This window comes from Argentina silus (assembly GCF_951799395.1).
Source record: "Argentina silus genome assembly, chromosome: X".
NCBI classification, from domain to species: Eukaryota; Metazoa; Chordata; class Actinopteri; order Argentiniformes; family Argentinidae; genus Argentina; species Argentina silus.
In genome coordinates, this window is record NC_139653.1 from 16,590,951 (window position 1) to 16,608,286 (window position 17,336).

A 17,336-nucleotide genomic window follows, 5' to 3' on the forward strand; every position below is an offset into this window, starting at 1 on the left:
AGTGGAATTGGCATATATACCTTGCCAGGTATAGTAGTGAAAGAAACCTACAGATCAAAATCTTCCATTTAACTTGATGGTACCTCATGTATGCCCTGAAAAGGGCCTTTTACGTATTTTTGTATGGATGTCTGTATGAAGTCACATAGCCACACTTATGTTCAGTAATATTTCATCCAATTAATTTTATGGAAAGATATACAGTGCCAGTATTGAGACCCCTTCACTTTTTCCACATGTTGTTGTGTTATAGACTCAAAATGGATTAAATTAAAATAATGTGCCATCAATCCACACACAATACCCCAGAATGACAAAGCGAAAACACATTTAGAAATTTCAGTAAATTTATTAAAATTGAAATACAGAAATACCTCATGTACATAAGTATTCAGACCCTTCGCTATGACACCCTTAAAATGAGCTAAAATGCAAAAAATCAACAAATCAAGTTGAATTGAGTCCATCTTAATGCAAGGATAACAGTTGATGTAATTTTGGAATTATATCTTTGTTTTTATAGGGTCTCTCATTTGCATAGGAATCAATTACACACTATGTGGATCAGGTTGTCATTACAAACTGAGCAAATGGAGAGGAACAAAACTGCTCAGGAATGCGACCCTGAGGCCTGGGGAGACTTACAAAAATCTACAAAGTTGAATGGTGGAGAGGCAAAAGCACAGTCAATGGGACAACATCATCTCAGTCACTCTACAAAATTGGTCGGTAACCAAGTGTACAAAAAGAATCCCTTAATGGAAAATAATCTATCTCATATCTATAATTGTGTTTGCAACAATGAATTCAAGTGATACAGTAAAGAAAGTGGCTGGAAATGTGTTTATTTGGTTTTACTATAAAGCATTAAGTTTGGTGCAAATCCAGTACATGCAATGCAGTTTCTGCAGCATCTCTCATGTGAAGAATAGTGGTAGCTACATCAAGTTATGGGTATGTTTGTCACTGGCAGGGACTGGGGAATTTGTCAGGATCAAGATAAAATTATGAAATTTGCTGAGTTGGTAGTGACATCCTAATCTACACAGTGTGTAATCAATTCCTATGCAAATCAGAGACCCTATAAAAACTAAGATATTAATTCCAAAATTACATGAACTATTGTCCTTGCATTAAGATGGACTCAAATCAACTTATTGAGTGATTTGTTTGTTGATGACATTTTTACATTTTAGCTAATTTTAAGAGTGTCATAGCAAAGGGTCTGAATACTTATATACATAAGGTATTTCTGTATTTCAATTTGAATAAATTTACTGAAATTTCAAAAAACTTGTTTTCGCTTCGTCATTCTGGGGTATTGTGTGTGGATTGATGGCAAATTCTTTTAATTTAATCCATTTTAAATTGAGTCTATAACACAACAAAATATGGAAAAAGTGAAGGGGTCTGAATACTTTCTGAACGCACTGTATTTCCATTTTCACATTGACATTGTCAACCCGAATTCTAATGTAGAATATTCAGTAACAACCCATATGACACCTCAGATGTAAGGTATGTCTTGGAATAGAGTTTGTGCACAGTCCTACATTGGGTTTAGCTATTCGTCAGTTATTGGTGCTGGTGTAGATATACTGAACAAAACACTTAACAGAGGACTAGAGAATTAAAGTTTAAAGCGGTGCAGGTATGACGCTGCTATACCATACAGACTGCCTGTCTATGACTGCTGTGCCAGCGAAACTGCACACTATTTTACGTATTTATATGTTGTTAATGTAATGATCACTATTGATACTGTACAGTCATTTTCACAGCCTTTTTATGATTGTAAAATTTGTCATTGTTTTAGGGTTAGGGTTAGTAGTTGAATGTCAATACAGTGGTTAAAATAGGTACAAGTACATAGACTTTCCTGGGCACAGATGGATCAAGTGCAATTAGGTATACATGCCCATTGAGCACCGTTTTACATTCCTCATTGGTGATGAGTGAAGATCTGAAGATCTCCTTCCAACATTGGTGGCAGCACAAAGACACATCACTCATAGAAAAGGTATATTTAAACAAATGATTGTTAACTACATTGAGAATGTATACAATATGTCAGTACACCGGATTGTGATCACCATTTTTTTATGAGTAACAGGAATTCTCACATACTTGATGTTTGAGACAGTTTGAGTATACCTGGTTACAGAAAAGGCACACAGAGTTTAGTTCATAGTGTTCTCACCTTTTACTTTTGACTGATTTGACATTACGTTCATTGTTTATTTTTGGATAGAGACCTCTGTTTTTTTTTTTAGCTTGTTACATGTCATTACACAATTACACAACATATAACATATTAGATATTTAAAAATAACATTCACAGAGAAAATCACATAAATTCTACATTATGGTGAAATCAATGCACATTTTCAAATATCATAATAATGTGTGTATCGAAAGTAATGTGTGTTTCTCCTGCCTTTCCATCTAAACCTTCTATTTTGCTGGTTTTGGCTAACACACAATTTACCTGACCCCTAGTGGAAACTGAGGTGACTATTGGAGAACAGTGCAATTTGAGTACAAGATCAAAGTTAAACCACAAGTGCAGAGGACAAAGCAGAGCAATCACAAGCAGCTGTGAGTCTAAATTCTGTAAGCACATCCCTGTTGGTTTAGGCTGCATGACTATGCTAAAATAGCTGTCAGAACAATAGCCCCAGTATGCTGCAGTGCTTTCTTAATTTGAAGATAGGCTACAGTAGACCTAGAGATCTAGTTCGCGTGCGGAAGGATCAAAGCTTGTAATGTGCCCCGTTTATAGCAGGTGTTTTAATGCCAAGCCGTGTATAGTAGCTGCCTCAGTGCGCACCATATAGCCTACTTAATTATCATTCCGTTCACACACATCCGATCAAGCAATGTTCCCTTTAATGCAAGTTAGGAATATAATTTGAATAAAGTGCTTCACGTAGCCTAATAAAGGTGTAGCTTACAACATAAACCTGGAATTTCGGATATAACGATTTGTTCAACGAATGACAGAAATGGTTGTCATTAATTCAAAAGGGACAGCTTGGGTTTTTTCGGAGTTTTGGTCGTAAGGGCATGAGACTTGTCAAACGTGCCTTCCAGCAAAAAATTATAAACACACGTTTCAACTACTCTAGAGGTATAATACGAAGCGAGCAAAGGGAGTTAGCGAACTAATTTTTTTATCTTCAAGTCGGGATTTGATCAAAGTTAGCGAGCTAAGGCCTTTTACTTGCTATTAAATCAATTTGGCTAATTTGCCAGTCAAAGGGGACAACCACCCGATAAACCATCAGTCAGTGCAAGAAGGATTTTCTTACAAACTGTCTTGGCGGGTCTCCGACTCTATCTGTCCAGAGGAGGGACTGTATAGAGGAGGATGCTAATCCGGCTAATTGGTTGGTATTTTCCCATATGACCTGTAGCTGTATGCCTATGAGAAACCTTATATATTATAATCACCGCATTTCTAACAGCGGGGATGTGTATGAGTGCATTGCAAGAATACACATTTCAGAGAATAACAGATCACGGATGACGGAGTCCTAATGACCCTACATGTATTGCGTGCAAAACAATGTCATTATATTCTGAGTTACACAGTCACAACAAATGAAAATGTCCCATACTTTAGCCCAAAATAACAACAGTTATTTGGCAGAGATGTGGAAATATTTTATAGCATATTGATGTAGGCTAGTCTAAAAATACAGCATGTGCGCTTTTGATTTCCTGGGCAAAATATGTGAGATTAAAATTTAAGCATTGTTGCACAGGTGCATCAAATGACACCTGAGTTAGACCAAATATTTAATTATTTGTATAATTAGAAGATGGTTGAGTGCCTCAAAATCCAATGGTAGCCGTTGTCCACCCTGTGAACTAGTAACGCCAGTGCATGCGCAGAGAGGTTGGTCAGTGATTAGTTTTCATCAGAGTGGTATATTCTAATATTTCATATTTCGTAATAGAAATGTGTGAAAGAACCTGGACAGCGAAGTGCAAGTAAGTGGGAAGATATTTAAAATTGTGTTGAGAATGTTTATTCACGCATATCGGCAGTTATTCACGAGGGCAGCTGATCTCGTAAGACTGCGCATGTGCGTAAACTTATTTTTTAGCATATAGATAGGCTAATATGTTTCGTCCTGTGCAGCGAATAGATCGTACGACCCTAGACATTACAGATGTTAAGATAAAACCCTTCAGAACAATGTGCATCCATAAGTAAATCCATGATTAAAACACTAATGTTCACAGCCCTATTGTTTCCCAGCATAGAAAAAAACAGCCAGCCTTTATTTATCCACAGACTGCGGACGGACATGTATGCTGAGTGAACCCTCTGGCTCCTTCTATCTCTGTGCTTAGACCCTGACATTTTCGTTCCAAGTGGGTCTATCCAGGACACACTGACCTGGTAATGAACCATGGAAGTTATGTAAATGTGTCATTATGTAAAATAGGCCAATAGACAATTTTAGTTAACTAAAACAAATAATTACTATTTTTACCACACTGGTACACTTGTCTACTGAAAGTGTACATTATGGTTGATTACAGAACGTCACAACTACTCACGTTTTTGTCGATTATCTGCTAGTAACTGCAATCAAAAAAGTGTTCCTGAGCACTTATTGCTGCACAGTATCTACATTATATTAACATGTAAAGTGTACTATGTTCTTACCCAATCCCTATCCTTTGTGTTAAATGGTAAACATTGCCAAGTGCTTCCAGCAAATTCCACTGTAGAGGAAACGGATATTATGTTAGATTAAAACATATTTTGACTATATTTTACAATGTTTGGTTGTTACGAAAAAATATGGTATGGTATATATATATACAGTTGAAGTTGGAAGTTTACATACACCTTAGCCAAATACATTTAAACTCAGTTTTTCACAATTCCTGACATTTAATCCAAGTAAACATTCCCTGTCTTAGGTCAGTTAGGACCACTTCTTTATTTTAAGAATGTGAAATGTCAGAATAATAGTAGAGAGAAATATTTATTTCAGCTTTTATTTCTTTCATCACATTCCCAGTGGGTCAGAAGTTTACATACACTTAGTTAGTATTTGGTAGCATTGCCTTTAAATTGTTTAACTTGGGTCAAGCGTTTTGGGTAGCCTTCCACAAACTTCCCACAACAAGTTGGTGGAATTTTGGCCCATTCCTCCTGACAGAACTTATGTAACTGAGTCAGGTTTGTAGGCCTCCTTGCTCGCACACACTTTTTCAGTTCTGCCGACAAATTTTCTATAGGATTGAGGTCAGGGCTTTGTGATGGCAAATCCAATAACTTGACTTTGTTGTCCGTAAGCCATTTTGCCTCAACTTTGGAAGTATGCTTGGGGTCATTGTCCATTTGGAAGACCCATTTGCGACCAAGCTTTAAGTTCATGGCTGATGTCTTGAGATGTTGCTTCAATATATCCACATCATTTTCCTTCCTCATGATGCCATCTATTTTTTGAAGTGCACCAGTCCATTCTGCAGCAAAGCACCCCCACAACATGATGCTGCCACCCCCGAGCTTCACGATTGGGATGGTGTTCTTTGGCTTGCAAGCCTCCCCCTTTTTCCTCCAAACATAATGATGGTCATTATGGCCAAACAGTTACATTTTAGTTTCATCAAACCAGAGGACATTTCTCCAAGAAAGTAAGATCTTTGTCCCAATGTGTAGTAGCAAACCGTAGTCTGGCTTTTTTATGGCGGTTTTGGAGAAGTGGCTTCTTCCTTGCTGAGCGGCCTTTCAGGTTATGTCGATATAGGACTCGTTTTACTGGGGATATAGATACTTTTGTACCTGTTTCCTCCAGCATCTTCACAAGGTCCTTTGCTGTTGTTCTGGGATTGATTTGCACTTTTTGCGCTAAAGTACGTTCATCTCTAGGAGACAGAATGCGTCTCCTTCCTGAGCTGTATGATGGCTGTGTGGCATGGTGTTTATATTTTCGTACAATTGTTTGTACAGATGAACATGGTACTTTCAGGCGTTTGGAAATTGCTCCCAAGGATGAACCAGACTTGTGGATGTCCACAATTTTTTTTCTGAGGTCTTGGTTGATTTCTTTTGATTTTCCCATGATGTGAAGCAAAAAGGCACTGAGTTTGAAGGTAGGCCTTAAAATACATCCACAGGTACACCTCCAATTGACTCAAATGATGTCAATTAGCCTATCTGAAGCTTCTAAAGCCATGACATAATTTTCTGGAATTTTCCAAGCTGTTTAAAGGCACAGTCAACTTAGTGCATGTAACTTCTGACCCACTGGAATTATGATATAGTGAATTATAAGTGAAATAATTTGTCTGTAAACAATTGTTGGAAAAATTACTTGTGTCATGCACAAAGTAGATTGGTTAAAAAATTAGTTTTAATGCCTTCAACCTAAGTGTATGTTAACTTCGACTTCAACTGTATATAAGGTCTACTGGAATAGTTTGTATTCTGACCAGTTGATCAACTGGTCATCGCTCCACTCTTCTTGAGATAATGTCCCTCTGAATATAAAAGGTCCATGGGGTTGAATGACCGGCTCTTGAGGCACTCCATCAGATGTTGTAAGTTGCATGTGTACTGTATGCTATCAAAATGAATTGTGCTGGTCTTTGATTGTCCTATATATGGCTGTCACTATATTTGTCGCCATTTGTTTTATTTTGTCACTGCATTTATGCTCTGTCAATGTAATCCAGTAGCAGCAAGTACAATTAATTTGCATACTGCAACAGAAGCAAGAACACATATGTATTCTAGAATTGTTTAACTCTACCACCCATCCATGTACTTGTTAAGAGGGCTTTCAGAGACAAATGCTTAGGGAACTGATAGCTCATTGAGTTTGCTGTTCTTAGTGAGTGAACCAAAAAGCCCCCCAAAAAAAGCATGTCATTACTTGCTGTATGGAATGCATTTGCTTCCTCTGGGACAACAGCCTTTTTTTATTTTGCATAGAAATAGAGTAAATGCATCTATTTAATGTGATTGTCCAAAATACATTTTAACCAAATTCTGAGTGAATAGACACTGAAGTCCTTCTGTTGTACATTTATGTTGTGAAAGACAATGATTGTGTTGTGTGAAAGCACAAATCATGTGTTGCTGTTAGATATTTATTGATACACAATAACTCTTAAGAAAGGACATGAAACAAATAAAAATGGGATTGATTACCAGTAGCACATTTCCTTATCTGATTATCTGAAGAATTCACTCAACAAATTGTCATTGTTATAGCAATTATCCAACAGTGGTGTACTCAGCAACAAGCCAAACCTGTGAATAAATTATTTCCTGGAGTCTGGTCATTTCTTTCTACTTCAGTACTGAAATAATATCTGAATTAATGTGACTCCCAACTGTATGAAGTCAACGAGACAGTAGAGGGCAGTATAAGCTTATTTATACAGACCATAAAATAGTACTCCATCATACAGACCTGAGTGGACTAATTTACAAATTTTCCAAACGGTCTACCCAGTTACAGTATGTACATGGGTTGATTTTTTAAGGGATATAATCAAACACATTAAAATGAATATTTATAGGCAACATATTATTTACTTTGCTTTTTGTCAAAATACTTCCAGATAGAATAAAAACTCACCAACAGGGAAGCTTATTTATACATATGTTTTTATTATAAATACAACAAAAGGAAACATTTTTAATTTATTTTACAATTAGCAATCTTTTATATTGGTATAACGTAATGTTAAACAGCTCCAAACTAGGACTTAAAGTAAATCCTGCTTCTGAAGTTGCAACATACCTGTAAACCAACAGTAAATAACGTTAACTAATAAAAACGTAATATTTCTCAACAAAATATATTACATTCAATCAAAATGCATGGCCAAATATCAACATAAATAAATGCATTTATTTAGCTAAATCGTCCTTAGCCAACAATTTCTGTCAATAATTCAAAAATATCCCCTGTGTCAAAGTCATATTGATGCAAATTAGTAATCAAAAAGGTAGTCAAATAAATGTGCAGTTCCAACCCACATCTATGGTAACTCCTTGCATGCAATGGATGCTGTTCTACTGTAAGCTGTTCAACGTAGGATGATGTCTGTACAAACACCACTGGCAAATAAAAATGCAAACCCAATGTCTTTGCATATTTCTTTTCTTTTTTTCCTATCAACTCAAACACATTTGTGACACTTTATACATCTTTGCATTAAAACATGGTTATTATATTTTCATAATATCCAAAATAGCTGACAATCAATTCTGTATGACTATAACCTGTTTAACATTAGGATTTTGTTTGTTAATAATTGTTTAAAATAGCTAGATGCCTCTCACACACATTTATAGCCCCACCCATCTTGTTTCCTTACAGGTTATATATAAATTCATGATATTACCATCGAGTGGTTATACAACATAAGTATTACACTGGTTTGATATACAAACAATGATGACTAAAGTATCCAGTGTTAAAACTATCTCAGATACATTGGATAGTAGATCATAGTCGATAGTAGATCATAGTAGATAGTAGATAGTAGATCATAGTAGATAGTAGATCCATGCACCAGAAACATAACAATGTATTGCTGTTCCTTCTCTGTCATTCTAATAGTGACAGAGAAGGAACAGCAATACATAATGATATGTTTCTGGTGCATGGATCTACTATCTACTATGCAAAGATTTCCAATGACTTAGCTCTGCCAAATACAATAATAAATGACAATGTAAGTGTCATTTTGTATTTTATGTCAAAGGAGAATGTTTTATGAAATGACATTCCTATGATCTGCTCATAGCCCTGCCCTCATATGCACACCCCTACGGAACAGTCACAAAATATACAAAACATACATTTTATTTTATTTTATTTTTTTATCCTCGGATATGTTGTTTGACATCTGTTGCACCAGCTCACTCATTAGTCTTATTTAAATGTTTGTTTGTACAGTTAAAAGTAATTTCAAATCCTTGCCTACATTGAACTATAAGCAAAATAGTTACCGACCTCTCCAAGAAATGGAATGGAAATCTCAAAAAGATTGTTCTCTCTTGATGATATTGTGATACATTGTGATAAGAAAACAAATAATTCACAATGGACACATTTCACACAGTAGTTTCTGAAATGGTCCTTACAGACATCCAAACACATTATCGAAATAACATTTAACAATTTGCCTTTTTTGAACAATGTACATTGATAAACCACTGTTTTCCATGATGGGTGACCAATGATCATGTATGGACTATTACACTAAGATATTAAGTGACAGGTTTTTGAACAAGTATCCATGGAAATGTGTTAAGAGAGAATGATGGGTTTGCTGTAAAAAAAGGAGGCTTATTTAACAGCTTTTGTCATTTTTTAGCATTAATTATCCCTTTTCAGTCTAGAAACACGACATCTTCCTTATATACAGTTTTTACTTTTTTCCTAGAAAAGGGTCACAAGTAAGATGTGTATCTGGCATACAAATGTTGTATAAATGTTATTAACTGTAGGTTGTGTTTGTTTATATTTTTCACAGTTTGAAATATGACCAAAGGTTGAATAAAAGTACAGCTTTTAACTGAATTGAAGCTGTACTTTAAATCTAACCCTCTGAATCTCTCCAGGCCTTAGATACACACATTCAGATCATCTCTGTCTCTACTGGAGAGATGAGAACAACAGATCTGCTTGAGTAACCTGGACGGCTATGTGCTTCAGCTGGTGCTCAGGCATGACATACTGTAAAACGAGGGAGAAGCCAGAAACAACAATGCTCAGCAATAGCATGATAACATGGAATTCTCACAAAGAGGCCAGATGCTCAAGTCAAGCCCACTCCTCTTTTTACTTTCGCCTTACTCTGTTGTTTTTCAATCTGATCATTGTCTTTATCCTCCGTCCATCCTCTTATGGTTGGCTCTGTTCCTGATGACCAGGTATGTAGCTGTAGCTGCATTCTACTATATAGGCCGGGCATGTCCCTGTTGGAGCTGCCCACCACAGCTCAGTATCTGTTCTGGTGCTCGTAGTGCCACCGGTTGAAATCTATGTTGAACGCCACAATGCTGCCAGATGCCATGCCCGTGATCAGAGTCCTGGGAACAGAGGAACACACAGTGACGTGAATACTGATTGAAAGAACATAAGAATTGAACATACAATTGAATGTGTGCATGTACAAGCTCATTATTACCACCATATTTCATTAGTAATTTGATTAAATTATGGAGTTAACACACTATTTCCCATACTGTACTAATGATAAAACAATTGGTGTGTGTGTGTGTGTCTGTGTCTGTGTCTGTGTGTGTGTGTGTGTGTGTGTGTGTGTGTGTGTGTGTGTGTGTGTGTGTGTGTGTGCGCGCGCGTGCAGCCGTGTGCGAATGATAGGACATACCAAAACTCATGCATGAATGTCTATGTGTGTGTATTGGTGTGAAGCATTTCCTTGCGTAAGAGCAGCTTATTAAAAGGCCCTAAGTGTAGAATGAAGCAGAACGGAAGGTCATCAGTGGCTGTGACAGTAAATTACTGAAGCCCTCTGACAGCTGAAGTGGACCATTGAGTCCCTGTGTCCATCTGCAGCCCCTGTGCCCCTGTGTCCGTGAGCTGCTGGTATGTAAGAAAGCAGCTGATTTCACAGGGTCGTCCTATACTGCTACACCCTCAGGGCTCCTCTCAGTCACAATGAACAGTGCTGGAGCAAAACACCCCTCTTTACAGGGAAGCTAGGAACATGGGTCACTGGTGTGTTACCTCAATTCAACTTAACAAGAAATAATCTCCCACCCTAACTGAATCAAGGGTCTTGGTAAATGTGTTATCTATGTGATTTACCGTTTCTAAGAGATTCTCTCAACAAAAGGCACAAAATATAGTTTATAGAATTTTTCAGGGTAAATTTCAGGGCTTTTTAGCACAGAGGTAATTTAATGCCGTGACCCTCTGAAGACGGAAATTCTCGGACTTTACTGGAAAACTTAGTGAAAGCCCCTTATTGTTGACAATTGAGTCTCTTGTCTGCCATTCTCTGGGCCTGCTTGTCTTGGGTAGAGCTGGTGGATATGAGTCATGAGTGTCCTAATGGTGCAGCAGTTGGCCTAATGTGTGGTGTGCGGGGGGACTGGGGCTGGGGCTGGGGCTGGGGCCTTGGGTTGGGACTGGAGCTGGGGCTGGGGCTTGAACTGCAATGGAGTTGGGACTGGTGCTGGTGCTGGTGCTGGGGCTGGTACTGGGGCTGGGGCTGGGGCTGGGGCTGGGGCTGGGGCTGGGGCTGGGGCTGGGGCAGGGGCAGAGATGGACACACTGCTGGGGTGAGTAAGAGCGGGCATGTGGGTATGAAGAGGAGCCTGAGTATTTAGGCCCTTTAACCTCCACTGGCATTTAGGGTCACATGATGACATCAGCCTTTTAGAGCATGAGACAACCCCACCACTGTGCTGCCTCCATACTCTCTCCCTTCTGCTGTTGGCTGCAGGGGAGCACGGACATCTTACAGAGCAAAGCACCGATAGACAAGACCGCCGAACAAAGGCAGTGGCTGCCACTGTATGCCTGTGTGTGCAGTAGGCAGTGTTTGTGTGTGTGTGTGTCTGTGTGAGTGTGTGTGTGTGTGTGTGTGTGTGTGTGTGTGTGTATGTGTGTGTGTGTGTGAAATGCCACAGTTGTGTATTGCTCCAAGGCAAGTGTGCTTTCAGAACCTTCCTCTGCAATATCGTTGTCTCTATGGCAACCACAGCTTCTATTTAAAGAAAACAAAGCTCGCTGAATGCTCCATTTCCCCAAATGTGCACTGACAACCATGACCAAGCGCACAGGAAACACTAGGCTTTTCACCACAACCTACATGCACACACTACCCATTGATACTGTACTGCCCGGCAGAGCTGTCTGATGTCGAAGCAACACTTTTGTTTCCAAACTGTTCTCTTAATGACTCAGAGCGCAGTACTTACAGTATCTTGGTAATAGCAACGCCAGGATGCACTGACCTTTGATCATGTGACAAGTCCATGGCTCGGATTCCAGCATCACAGCCAGGGTAAACATAGAGCTGTTTGAAGTCACAGGACTGCCACACCTCCACTACCCCGTTGTCCCCGCCTGTCACCAGGTTCTGGCCATCGCTGCTCAGGAGGATGGCCTGGGGAAGAAGCATGTGACATAGATTAGAATACATGTCATTGTACATGAGACACTAAGTGGGTTGGGATCATACAGTATGCTGCATTGAAGTTCAGTGTTATCTTACCCTGGTGGAGTCATTGATTTCCATCTGGGCCAGTTGTTTGCCATTGATGCTGAAGTTGCAGAAGCGGCCCCTCTCATAGCAGATGATACAGTGACCTTCGCTGGACACCGAGATGAGGCGTGGGCACAGGCAATTGTCTGGCCCTTCCAGGGCCCGCAGCAGGTCTCCTGTGATGGTGTGGACCAGACAAGGCCCCTCTGCAAAGACACAGTAAACACACCTGAGTATGTCAGTCGAAGCAGTAGAGTAACCTGTACTTATTGGACTACATATTTTTCTTTAAAGCTTTTTCTTACTTAGTATTTCAAGAATGTCACATCACATTCCACTCCTCACTGAAACATAATTGGAATGGAATGACATGTGACTCAGCCAACCCACATACCATAGCAATATATCCATTCTGATCATACCTACAGAGGACATCTGTTTCAAGAAGAAGCAATATATGACAGACATGTCCAAAAGAATGTTGGCATGTTGATTTTCAAGTAACACATACTATAAAGGAGATTAAAAATGTTTTTGTTTACTGAGATTCAGTTCTGTTGAGAGAACAAGGCTTGTGTCCGCCTGTGGTACAGCCATTGTGAAGGAAACAGAGGACAGAAGTGTCCCAGCCCAGTGCTCCTCTCTCAGGGGGGCTGGGAGGGCAGCAGGGCAGCGGGGCAGTGAGACAGAAACAACACTGACCTTTGGCTCCACTGATGACCAGGCCCAGCTCAGCACAGACGGACACACACACCACCTCATGGTCATGGCCAGTCAACACAGCCCGTGGCGCAGGGTAGTCACCTAAAACACACATCAGACACATGGAATCTAACCAAAGCATGTTTTTCTTTACAAACAGTACTAACAAGGCCATAACATATTTGTATTTTTTCATTGGTAGACAAACAGTTGGGATTTTTAAATCCAGATTTCTACGCAATGTTTGAAAATGACCACATAACCTTAATTCAGTGATGAAAACATGAAATGCAGACGTATTGTTGAGTGTGACACACATCTGCTGGCAGTGAGGTCCCTTTTAATTGTCATGTAAATGTTGGGCTTCCCAGTGATGACAGAAAAGCCAGTTGATTCCCTCCAGTGTGTCATATGATTGATGACAGCTAGGGGAGAGGTTAGTGAGGGAGTTTCACGGCACCTGGAACCGACCTCGGCTACACCAGCTGACAAACACATGACTACAACACTGGCAGAATGGTGTCAGGGTCCAGTGTATTATTCTAAATGTAAAAGATAAGATAAGTATCAAACACTCAGGTTAATGAAAACTATATGACTACAATATTTAGAATTGATTATGAGGATAAACAGTATTGGGTCAATTCTGCAAATGTCACACAATAACTCAAGCTGAGAAAAGGGAATTAATAAACCCTTGATTATAATGAATATAATCAGTAGACTCTACACCAGCAGAATCACCATTAGAGCCAGGGGATCAATACCATGCTCAAACAGTCACAGGGGTGGGGGGGGAAACTAAATCATTTAACTAGGGGGAAACTTTAAATAATTTATATTTCCTATGCATACAAAATCAGACCCAGAGCTCAAGAGAGTGCCTATCTAGCAATGCCACAGAGCAGAGTGTGGCAACTAGTTTCCTCGACCCCCCGAGACAACGAATGTGCACACCCCCAGGGAGAACAGAGCTCAACGCCCTGGGCACAGGGTCAGCCATCTTTGGCGCCCCTGGAGCAGTCAGGGGTTAAGTGCCTTGCTCAAGGGCACAACGGCAGTGGTAGGCACCTTAGATATGATGCCAGCAACCTTCCAGTCACCAGCTCATATCCGGCTCCCTCCTGGGGTGGAGAACCTTCAAGGTTCTCTGTTGTGTCCGCCATGACTATAACACCTTGATGGATGTTCTATGGACAGGTGCCAAACCCCTGTCTACCCTTCTTCCCTGCTCTCTCTCCAGGGCTGGGGGAGCCCAGTCAGTGGCCTGGCCCGTGATCGATGTGGCTCAGACCCTCAGAGACCAGGTTCTGGGCAGGTCTGTCAGTCCCACAGCCCAGCTGTGATGGGGCTTGATAGGACATGTGTCAGAGAAGGCCTCCAGAGGGACCAGGGGCCTAGTGCAGTTCACTGACAGTACACCACAAAAGATTCAATCAGCCCACACTGAGCACCCCCACCATCCCCTACACCCCAGGGATCCCCAGGAGCTAGCCCCCTGAAGCCAGGGTTGAGAGGCAGGGGCACTATTGAGCTTTAATTATCACACATTTAGGACACATACAGTACAGGGGAGTGCAGGTGAAATCAATTTGTCTGCCAGCAGTGAGGCAGGGATCCAGAGGGCTGCTGCATATTCACACAACCTTTAGCTGTCACTGTGGAAGGTATAATACGCATAAAATCACCAGAGTGAGGCTCATCTAAAAGATCATCAAATGATTATAGTTCAGGTGTGAATAGATGATGAGTATACTGTGTAGAATCAGTCCAAAGATGCAGGGAGCTTGCCATATACATGTTTTCATCAAGAAGAGGTTTAAGCCAGAATGACCTCTTGGAAAACACATCACACATTACTCACAATTGTGAGTGCGATACTTGAAAACAGATCTGGCGAGGGCAACAAATCAGTAGTTTGGTTCTATGCTGCGGTTGGCCCACTAGAGTGCTCTTTCCCTTGTGAGTGTCTTGTACATCCTATGCTCTCAGTCAAGTATTCTTGCCTTCAAATGTCTAGGACCTCGAGAGTATAGTGCACTGAATTGGGAGCTTTTACAATTTTAAAATTGTTTTAGAAACAAAGGTGCTATTGTATTATTCATATAAAAAAACTACTTTTTTCGTTTAACTGTTATTTGTGTAAGACAAACACAGCCCTTCAGGAACGTGAAACACTGATAGTTAGTTTGATATCTCTCTATGGGTGTAACTTCCCTTTGTTTGTGGAAGGTGCATTGTAAGCACTATCATCAGTGTGAATATCTTGGGAATTGTGTTTTCCTCCTGCAGTAACACAAGTGCTCCTGCCCCCTGCTAATTGGAAGCAACCAAGCTGAAATTCTTAATTAACTGTCTAAGCCACAGTGAAGTTAATTAGAAAACACTCACACCTAAACCGGTGCTCCTAAAATATGTGATACTTAGAAACACAGGATCATCCAATACACTCAATTCTCTCTCTCTCTCTCTCTCTCTCCCTCTCTCTCTCTCTCTCACACACACACACACACACACACACACACACACACACACACACACACACACACACACACACACACACACACACACACAAATGGTTGACTGATTCACTAATCCTCGTTGCGTTGTCACCTGAAGAATCATACAAATAGACCTCATCTTTTCTGCCTTTCCCTTTTCTCAGCTCAGTAGGATGTGTCCATTGCTTTAGACTGCCCCTCTACGTACCCTGAATAAATAGTTTGGAACACAGACAATCAGTGAGAATGAGGAACTAAATGAGCTGAGCAGCAGAAATCACACACTGCGGTTCGCCATATTGAATGGCAAGACATCTGGAATCCTTCACTTGAAAGCAACACACAGAACAACACACGGCATCACACTAATACATCACAGCCATGGTGCAAATAAATTATCCACCCCGTCTCTCCACATTATTTTATTTCAAGAACGGAACCTAGGCTTCTTCACCGCTGATTTGACTTAGCAAAGACAGTTGCTTTCAATATAACTCCAGGAAAAAAATCATATGTACCTCGTATACCTTTACATACTTGAATTTCAATATCAGGGACTATAATTAATTGGTGCAATTCCAGACCTTATAAATAGATTCCTTCTATGCCCTTGGATAGAGGGCAAAGCTACTGGCTGTGTCTTTATAGGCTAGTATCATGGGCCTGACTGTTACTGTTCAGTGTGTGTGTGTGTGTGTGTGTGTGTGTGTGTGTGTGTGTGTGTGTGTGTGTGTGTGTGTGTGTGTGCGTGCGTGTGTGCGTGTGCGTGTGTGTCTGTGCATGTGCGAGTATGTACATGCGTGTGCAGAATGTATGTTCACTGTCACTCACTGTTGTTGGGGTTGTCACCTATGATGTGGTGTCGTCCGCTCCAGTACCATAGCAGAAGGGTGGCGTCTCTGGATCCAGATACAATATAACAGTCTCCTCCAATGTAAGACTCTGACCGGGCCAGACACGTCACCACATCCCAGTGGCCAAACACTATCTGGGTCAGCTTGCCTACAGGGCCAGGGGAGAGAGGCAGGGGTACACATGTCTCTATGATGATTCCCTTAACTAAACCCCAATCAAACTAATCACAACATGTGACCTCATGATTGACTGATGCTAATTGATTCATGTAATGGATACATTTAGGTTGCTACAGTGGCCTGCTGTATATGGTACATTAATGCAAAATCAAATGAAGCTAGAAATTATGATAAATGCCCACAGTATAATAAGTAAATAAATAAAAAAGCTTTAATCTATTTGGTCATGGTATTGTTGATCTACAGAAGGCGTGAGATGAGCAGGAAAAACTCTATTCTCACAATTGAGCCCAGTCTCCCATTCAATGTTTAAGTAAACAATGGTGCAGAGCATGTGTACTGTACCTGTCTCAGTGGAGTACACACGGAAGCTCTTGTCCCAGAACCCACACACGAGGATGTAGCGATTGTCTGCCGTCACCACAAAACAGTGTGTGTTGATCTGGATGCTCTGGTCCACAAGGTCTGTTATTTGTCTCTTGTTCACCCCAGAGTTATTGGCTGTCAAACAAACAATCAAATTAATTCATATAGGGACCAGAAACATAAGTAGAGACATGAGTAGTCCATAGACATAAGTAGTCCATATTATTTAGTCATACACTTAACACAAGGCATTACCATACAACAGATTTTGGGATTCTAGCCAAGCCTTCTCTTTATGAATGAGGCTGGTCTCTGGGTATTCCCACTCACCAATCAGAGTGTCCATCTCTATGGGCAGGTGATGGGCCTGCTCGAGGGAGTATCCAGGAGCTCCTCTGAGACCTGACAACAGACAGTTACATAATGAGACAATGTATCACTGAGAAGATCTGTTTCCTCTGTGCACTGGCATACACAAGCGCCTGCACACACACACACACGCTTC

At 40.3% G+C, this 17,336-nt stretch overlaps 1 protein-coding gene across 7 annotated transcripts in view; it reads right to left on the bottom strand.

The window, feature by feature from the left end:
- Positions 1-7,644: 7,644 nt before the first annotated feature.
- The window catches only part of LOC310822746 (neurobeachin), a gene marked incomplete at its 5' end in the record, with an annotated part of 231,677 nt that continues 221,985 nt past the window's right edge, over positions 7,645-17,336 (bottom strand). For all 7 annotated transcript variants that reach the window (XM_083695211.1, XM_083695209.1, XM_083695208.1 and 4 more), the window contains 7 exons: positions 7,645-10,081; positions 11,978-12,129; positions 12,238-12,434; positions 12,931-13,032; positions 16,263-16,433; positions 16,811-16,966; positions 17,162-17,233. In XM_083695211.1, coding sequence (XP_083551337.1) covers positions 9,991-10,081; positions 11,978-12,129; positions 12,238-12,434; positions 12,931-13,032; positions 16,263-16,433; positions 16,811-16,966; positions 17,162-17,233 — 941 coding nt within the window. In that variant the 3' untranslated portion in view covers positions 7,645-9,990. The remainder of the gene's footprint in view (positions 10,082-11,977; positions 12,130-12,237; positions 12,435-12,930; positions 13,033-16,262; positions 16,434-16,810; positions 16,967-17,161; positions 17,234-17,336) is intronic.